The 7,634-nt window shown below is 38.4% G+C and overlaps 1 protein-coding gene across 1 annotated transcript; it reads right to left on the reverse strand.

The window, feature by feature from the left end:
• Positions 1-929: 929 nt before the first annotated feature.
• Positions 930-7,369, reverse strand: LOC140244590 (lys-63-specific deubiquitinase BRCC36-like). The gene is made up of 6 exons (XM_072324213.1): positions 7,179-7,369; positions 5,604-5,724; positions 4,945-5,031; positions 3,377-3,530; positions 2,147-2,322; positions 930-1,624 (listed from the first exon to the last, which is right to left on the reverse strand). The coding sequence occupies exons 1-6, from the start codon at positions 7,281-7,283 to the stop codon at positions 1,470-1,472; spliced, it is 798 nt and encodes a 265-aa protein (XP_072180314.1). The 5' UTR covers positions 7,284-7,369; the 3' UTR covers positions 930-1,469.
• Between the last annotated feature and the right edge of the window lie 265 nt (positions 7,370-7,634).

Raw genomic sequence — 7,634 nt, forward strand, 5'->3', positions numbered from 1 at the left:
ATAAACAATCATTCAATTTCATAATATGCATATCTTACCACTGGGTGTCTTATGTCACACTTCTCAGACCAATACACACACATAACATTTCAGATTTTCACCATCCCTTTAACATTTGACCTGCCCGGGATTTTCCAGCTAATTTTATCACAGTGAATGACTTTGTCATGCTTTACCCTCGTACTGACTTTCCTTTGATTCTTAGAAGTTTTCAGCATTGTGTGAATGAACCGAAAAATGTAAAAAAAAAAAGAGAAAAAAAAAAAAAGAGAGGAAAAACCAAGATGCATAAAGATTTTACCAGTCAAAGTGATCATGCAGTTTGGTTGGTCTAATTCTAATCTGTCCAAAGTATCGTTCATGCCAGGCTTGCAAATGTAAATCATTTGCTTCATCAAACTCCACATTTATCATTCAAAGTTTCGATCAGAGGATAGCACTGAAAAGGAATTATGCAGCATGTAGATACACATAGATATTTGACTATACCATTAAAGGTATTAGCCCACATTTGTAAACCTGCAGCAATTGGTCTCATAGTTAGCATGGAGTTTGGGTATGATTACAGTAACACCTGTGCAAAATTTCATTCCAATTAGTCCATTACTTTCATAAAAATAAATGAAAATGCACCGTATGCATGCGTATAAAAACGCTCGCTAGCTCCGGTCCACGCGCGTACTACATGCATGCGATACATGTGTAAGTTAATGTACGTAGCTAGCCCGCGCTCGCAATTCGATTTTGGATCGGGTTGACCCGGTTTGAAAATTGATTTTAAAACGATGATTTTCTCTCTTTTATCGAATGGTATAGACAAAGAGCAACAGGTGAGGTATGTTACTGTTATAACTTGTACTTGAAGTCATATTGGACCTGTTTTATGCAGTTTTGATTTTCGTGGGTTTGCAAATGTGGGCTAGTACCTTTAAGGATACAAAGCAAAGCTTCTAGAGATTGTTTTATACTGGCAAGCCTCAGCCTCTATCTTGTGACAAGTCAGGTGACAGAGAGTTGATTTGAAGCTGATCTGCACAGGGTGTGATTCAGTTACACCTGTATCCTATTCCTCAAATGTTATCAGACATTAGGCCCACGTATGAAATTATAACCTATTAAAAGTTATGGAAAACTTATTTCCACTTTCAAATGTAGGCCGCTGTCATCATTTGACGGTGCTAGATAAGACAAACTGCTCACAATGCAATGCGCCATGGACGGAGAGGCCTCCCTGCTTCCAACTCAATGGACGTGAGTCACATTTAAGGATACTGCTGTGTTCAACCCACTCCTTTAATTACACTGATGCAAGTTCCTGTTGCAAAGCCTACAATCTTTGGATGTACACGTACCACAACTTTTTTGAACCACGTAGCTTAAAATAGCCATGCTGTCATGAGCTTTTGCACTACTTCCAACCTGCCCTGAACAGAAATACGTAAGGGGTGTCCAAATAGTTGATGGTTTGATCATGAGCTTCCCGCTTTGAGCTCTTCAAGGAGTTGCTTCTTCTCTCGCTCGAGTTCCTCGATGAGCTGCATGTTCTTTTCCAGGCGATGCTCCAGGGTTTGTAGAAGAGGACCAGTCAATCTCTCCAACTGGTGACACACAGACTTGGTGTAGACTGGAGGGAATGCATGGACACAGAAAGACATGGATTCAAACCATCAGTTGAAGAGCATTATACTGCAAATTACATCTTCTGACATCTTGCAATGTTTGCTATTAAAGTGTGCATTCGCTGTACTCGGGTTACCAAGAGTTTCAGCTTTGATTAAAATAGAGAACATTCCTGGAATTTAATAAGGCAAAGTTGTCCTACAGTTAGTCAGACAAGAAATATATCCTATAGCCTTCAAAATAATATTCCCATGTAGATGCCCACCTTGCAAATAATCCTGCCCAGTTTTATTCTGCTTATTCTGATTAATGCCAGCTTCAAACATCAACCAAAAGCGTTTTTATAGACACCTTTGTTTTCTTTCAATAGCATCATTTAATTTCTGCTGAGCCTGTCTGTTAATTGTCTCAAGTCAAATACAAATCCACACAAACTTCACAGAATTGGCTGGTGTTTCAAACTCCAAAGCTAACTTTGCTATCTATCAGTATAGAAAGGCTGAAGCTGGAGAGAGAGAGTTTGTACCTGCCCCATTGTGTATCGCTGTCAGGAGATGTCCCTGGGTTGCCTCACACGCTTTGCCATAGGCCTCCCCCTCCTCCATAGTCAGAATCCGTGGCAATTCAGCGAGGGCGTCAAGACACGCCCATCCAAAGGACTGCTGCGGGATGATGTGGAGTGGAATTTCCAGTCTGTCGTATCTATGGTAACAAGATAAAAGAAGCAACACAGGCATTGATGTTTTAGATATATAGTCTGCAATCTTGTCTCGTACATTCTGGTGTTTATGACAATCCTCTTGGACTTGTGGTATCACATTTCTTCACACCTCCCCCCCCCCCCAAAAAAAAAAAACAAACAAAAAAACAAAAAAAAAAAAACCCAACAACAACAACAACAACAACAACTTAAGAATTCCACCTTATAGAAAAAAGAAATCTTATCACTTGCTGATCTTATATCGGGAATTGATGTGTAACAAATGCACACTTCAGATATAGGGGGGCCCAAGAAACTAGAGATGTCGGGGGGGGGGGGGGGAATGAAATTGAGAACAACACTTCCAAAGCCTTGCTCAATGGGTAGATATAATGCACAACAAAAAAAAAAGTTTTGAAAGCACATGTACAATGTAGAAATCAATCTCACTAAAGGATCAAATCAAGAGCCTAATACATATCACCACTGAAATGCAAAGTTTACTTTTAATCTTCTCATATTGAATGAAGACAAGGATTCCTTTTTTTTCAATACACCCCAACAGCTTAATGTACATGATGTACAAATGCACAGCTCAATATTACTGGTCTCTGAGATTGAATAAATGTGAATTTACCCTCCAGAAAGATGTAGCTCAGGGAAATGGAGAAAATACAATATTAGTAGCATACATCCTTGAACTTCAATGAAAATGTGGTACTCTGCTTAAACTTTAACAGCTTGATTTAATTGATGTGCTATTGTCAATGGCTGTATAAAGGAAGGTACCATGCTCAACCTGCTGTAATAATGAAACTATGCATAAAGAATACACAAAATTTCATTTGTTGAGAAAAAGTACACTTTCCCTTGACTTCGTACTGACAAATGTTAGGGAATCTTATTCCCTTTCCTCCCCCAGGGAATTTTATTCCCTCCCTCTCCCCTCCAATCTCTTGAATGAGGTAAGTCAAGTCCTCCTTAATTATGCTATCTTTGGGACAGATTAACTTTTAGATCAACCATCCTGTACAGGTGAATTCAGCCCAGACTTACAGTGGGGCCTCTCCCTCTGGACTCTGGTTAATGGACTGGAAACAGGTAACTTGGATCAGACCCTGATGGGAGCTGTTGTCATCATTGAAGCAGGAGAATATGAGTCCCACAAAACACTCATCGAGCAGCTGATAGGAGGCTTGTGTCTGGACGTCTGTTTTGTGTACATTTGTATTTAAAAGAGAAAAGTGCAATCTAAACCTCATAACATCAATCAATCTATCTATCTTTATACAGATTACAGTGTATGTATGTATACATTGTACACTTTTATACACATATCTATATAATACGCAATAACATACACACATATAAAATACACAAAAATATATATGCAGTACATACAATATATCGTCGCCGGTCACACAAAACGACGAATCCCTCAGGTTTGCGTAAGAATGACAATTCGAGAAAATTGCGTTTGAAGTTAACCCATTTTTGACTTATGGTTGCTACACTTTCATGTCTATAGTTTCCAGTTATTTTTGTAGTACATCAGACTTCAATTCTTGCCCTAACTTGTGAAGTTTTTATCGAATTGTATTGTTAATAAATAAGCGGGAAATCGTCAAAGAGCTGCATGCATGTATTTTCGGTCTGCAAAGAACGTTGTCATTTTCCATGTGTGTCCATATGTACATGTACATTGAGCATTGTCATTGTCAACACATGTATTACATAGTACGCGCACTGTGCGCGCGGTCAATGAACTGTTGAATCTCAAAAACTACACGCAAGTCAATGCGCACTGATTTGTCGGTTCGGTGACCGCGCGTACTACAAATGTAGTACGCGCGGTCACCGAACCGTCGAATCGCCTGATTGTTTTAACACACGCGTCTATGGGGAAAACAAATAATTTTCACAAATGGAATTACATACTTCTACAAAAGTGATAACTACGTAAAAATTACACCGAATTACACACTGAGAATTTCAGAATATGTAGTATGGAATGTCTACTATCGAAATGATTGAAAATCTCAAAATCGAAAATTTGACCCAAAATCGAGTGATTCGTCGGTTCGTGTGACCGGCGACGATATGGTCACTTAGCAATAACTAATGCAGGGCTTGACATTAGCAGTGGTCAGGTGGCAGGGGATCACTAAAAATTGATGTCCAGCCACCAAATTTTAAAAACACTTATCCTTAGCTGGTCTGACTGGGCTACTAACATTCAAAATGGATTGTTTGGGTTTTTTCTGCTTTGATTTCAGGCCACTACATTTCCTTTTTGGGCCACAAAAATATCAGATTTAAAGGCTCTAGTGGCCCACACACCCATCAGACAAAAAAGAAGAAAAAAAAATGGTGTCAAGCCCTGACCAATGTAATAGTGTTTGCATTTATAGGCATCAGGACATCGGGTAAATATGAAGTGACTCTCATATCAATCTGCAATCATGTACAATAGTATCGCATTATCATTTCTTTCTCTTAATTGTCAAAATTATTATGCTACTGTAATTAAGTGAATATACTGATTAAAAATGGTTTAGAGAGGAGATGCAGTGTAGTTTGGAAGAGGAAATGACTAAAGAAAGTGATGACACCTCAAAACTTACCAACATGTGATGGCCAAACTGTGATGTGAGGGTGGGAATGATACCATCCAACTACCCTCAGAGGGCGGTTCATCTGCCTTGCTAATCTGTGGATTTCAAATGTCAAGGGGCTAACACTGAGGGGAATACTTGCATGATTCAGTCATATATACAAGTGACGTTACACAGTATTTGAATAAGTGACTTGGACTGAATACAGCGTCAAATCCTTTCACATTCCAATCAATCAGTCAAACGAACAAATGCACAAACAAACATAAGAATAAACAGTTTGGCTTTGTTCTTCAAATGCATTACTTAGTAGATTTCACATTAAAATATTCAAATATATAAACAGATGGAATTCCCAGGATGAAATAAGACAGATCTAACTGCAGGAGTAGACGGAGAAAAAGAAGAACAAAGAAAGAAAAAATACAAGAAAAAACAGAAATGAGCAGTAAAAAGAAACACAAAAACAGGAATAATGTATATATACCAAAAAAGAAGAAGAAAGATATAGAACTATTCCTCATTACACAATAGCCCATATTCTTTCAAACTATAAATTTAGTTGATATTATCATTATAGCCACTTCTAAGGTTAAACACAGATATTACAATAGTCAAAGGCCAATCACATGAAGCAAGCTCCTTGCATTCAAAGCCAGGAAAGGATATCTCAGCCTCCGATGCCGCAAAGGACAGTTGCTCAGGGGATATCTCCACTCGGTCTTTGCGCTTGTCTGATCTGCGAAGCATGATGACTGACACAATGTGGACTATTTTGTTGGTATCAATCTGGATGAGTAAAAGATTAAGTGGTAGAAATGCCAGAACCATTATTGGACAATTGAAACCACCTGGTAAAGTTACTTACATATTTAAATACTGAGGAATAGGTTAATGTGTTAATGCCTCTGCTATGTACTACACTTGACATGAATGCCCTACATAAATTTGTATTTGATCAAAACTAGCACCTGTCATCTAGTCAGAATGTACACTTGTGTACATGTAGGTATATTGTTGACAAGAACACATTGATAAGGAATAAGGCCACTGATGAATAGTAATGACAAAAATGGTTGTCAGCAACATTAATATTGAAGACCCATTGTTAAGGCTGGGATGTTTGCAACCTTGAAATCTAGAGGAACTGCTTTTCAGGAGTCAGTGTCACACATAAATGGACAGACCCTTAAAAGTGGTTGGTTCTTTAATTCATCTCTGTGTGACAGTCTTTTTTTTTTTTTTTTTTTACTTTGGAGTTTGTTATTTCATCTTCTTCATGTTTGTTTGTATGCGAATTCAATTACTTGGCTTTGATAAACTTTTAGGACGACCCTTTCTCAATTTGATGTAAACTTTCCTCTAGTCCAGATGTAGACTCTAGATGGTTGACCATCTATTTACATCTACATTATTTCCATTCGACATAAAATCATCAAACAATTCATACAATGAAAACAAATAGATACAAATATAAGAATATCAAAAGAAATACACACACATACACAAAACAACAAGAACCAAAAAACGATGCATATTAAAATTCATGTGAATGGGGGTCAGCAGAGAAGAGCAATAAGCCTTGTCGTGCTTGTGAATCGCTGACCCCTAAAGTTCGATTAGCAACCAAACATAACAAACATACTAGTCATCTAGACCTGACTCATATTCATCTAGACCTGACTCATATTCATCAGCTTACTCTCTAGACTTGCTGAACTATCAGTAAATTTAGACCCAAGTATGAAATATAATTCACTTTAGGGCTCTCGATCTATACATGTCTAAATTTACTGTCATCATGGTCATACAGCAGTAAACTCTAGTCGTAGTTTAGGGCATATGCAGCAAATTGATTCATTTGCGGAATCGCCTGTCGCAAAATACCGGTAGGGCCTACTTATTTCAACCTAACGTGATCAACAAAACCATGACAAGTTTCATGGTTTGAAAATGAACACTGTCACTGATGTGACTCTGATGATAATCAACATTAATCATGTTAATAAGAACTGCTTCGCGCTTCTCGCTCTCCCCCTCCGTCTCTCCACTAAAGAGAGGGACAGAGGGACAGCGTAGAACCGAGAGCTAGAGAGAGAGAGACTCAACTCAAGTTCTCCGTGTCTCTAGCTAGAAGTAGAACTCTAGAAATATAGATCTATAGGCCTAGATCTATATAATACGCGTAACTTATTAATACATACAGTACACAATATCAAGTATATGGGACTATATAAACGTACCTCTCCGATACACAAGCCCATTACTTCCTCTCTTTCAGTTGAAAACGCGTGGGTAAGACAGACCATAAAGGCGTCTGCAGCTAGATGTACACCAGATGCCGTCATCTTGAAAGAAAATCTCGTTCCGTCATGAACATTAAATGTTCAATTTGCGTGTGACATTCCCTCGTAAGATATATTACGTCCACAACTTTTACAATGATTGTGTTTGTTGTGCTGCCTGCCTGTTCAGCCGGATACCGATGGTGGCGCCTGATGACTTTGTTGATTCAGTGATGCCATACGGCGGCGGCTGCACTGTGTTGATTATTAGTTTACTCGAGTATGCAGTGTAGGCCCTATATTCATTCTTTGAGGTCAAATTGAATATAAATTCTCAATTTTTCCCCTACACAAAATCGGTGAATCCTTGATGTGCTGTTGTCACACTTACAGAATTACAACTGTATTTCGTGC

The sequence above is a fragment of the Diadema setosum genome, chromosome 21, assembly GCF_964275005.1.
Source record: "Diadema setosum chromosome 21, eeDiaSeto1, whole genome shotgun sequence".
Lineage (NCBI taxonomy): Eukaryota > Metazoa > Echinodermata > Echinoidea > Diadematoida > Diadematidae > Diadema > Diadema setosum.

Bases quoted from the DNA above. Each gene is read 5' to 3' on its own strand.
- LOC140244590 (XM_072324213.1), bottom strand. From the start codon at position 7,283: ATGACGGCATCTGGTGTACATCTAGCTGCAGACGCCTTTATGGTCTGT. The intron at 5,725-7,178 runs GTACGTTTATAT...TTACTCATCCAG, and splicing joins TGGGCTTGTGTATCGGAGAG to ATTGATACCAACAAAATAGT. The intron at 1,625-2,146 runs GTACAAACTCTC...CATTCCCTCCAG, and splicing joins AGCGATACACAATGGGGCAG to TCTACACCAAGTCTGTGTGT.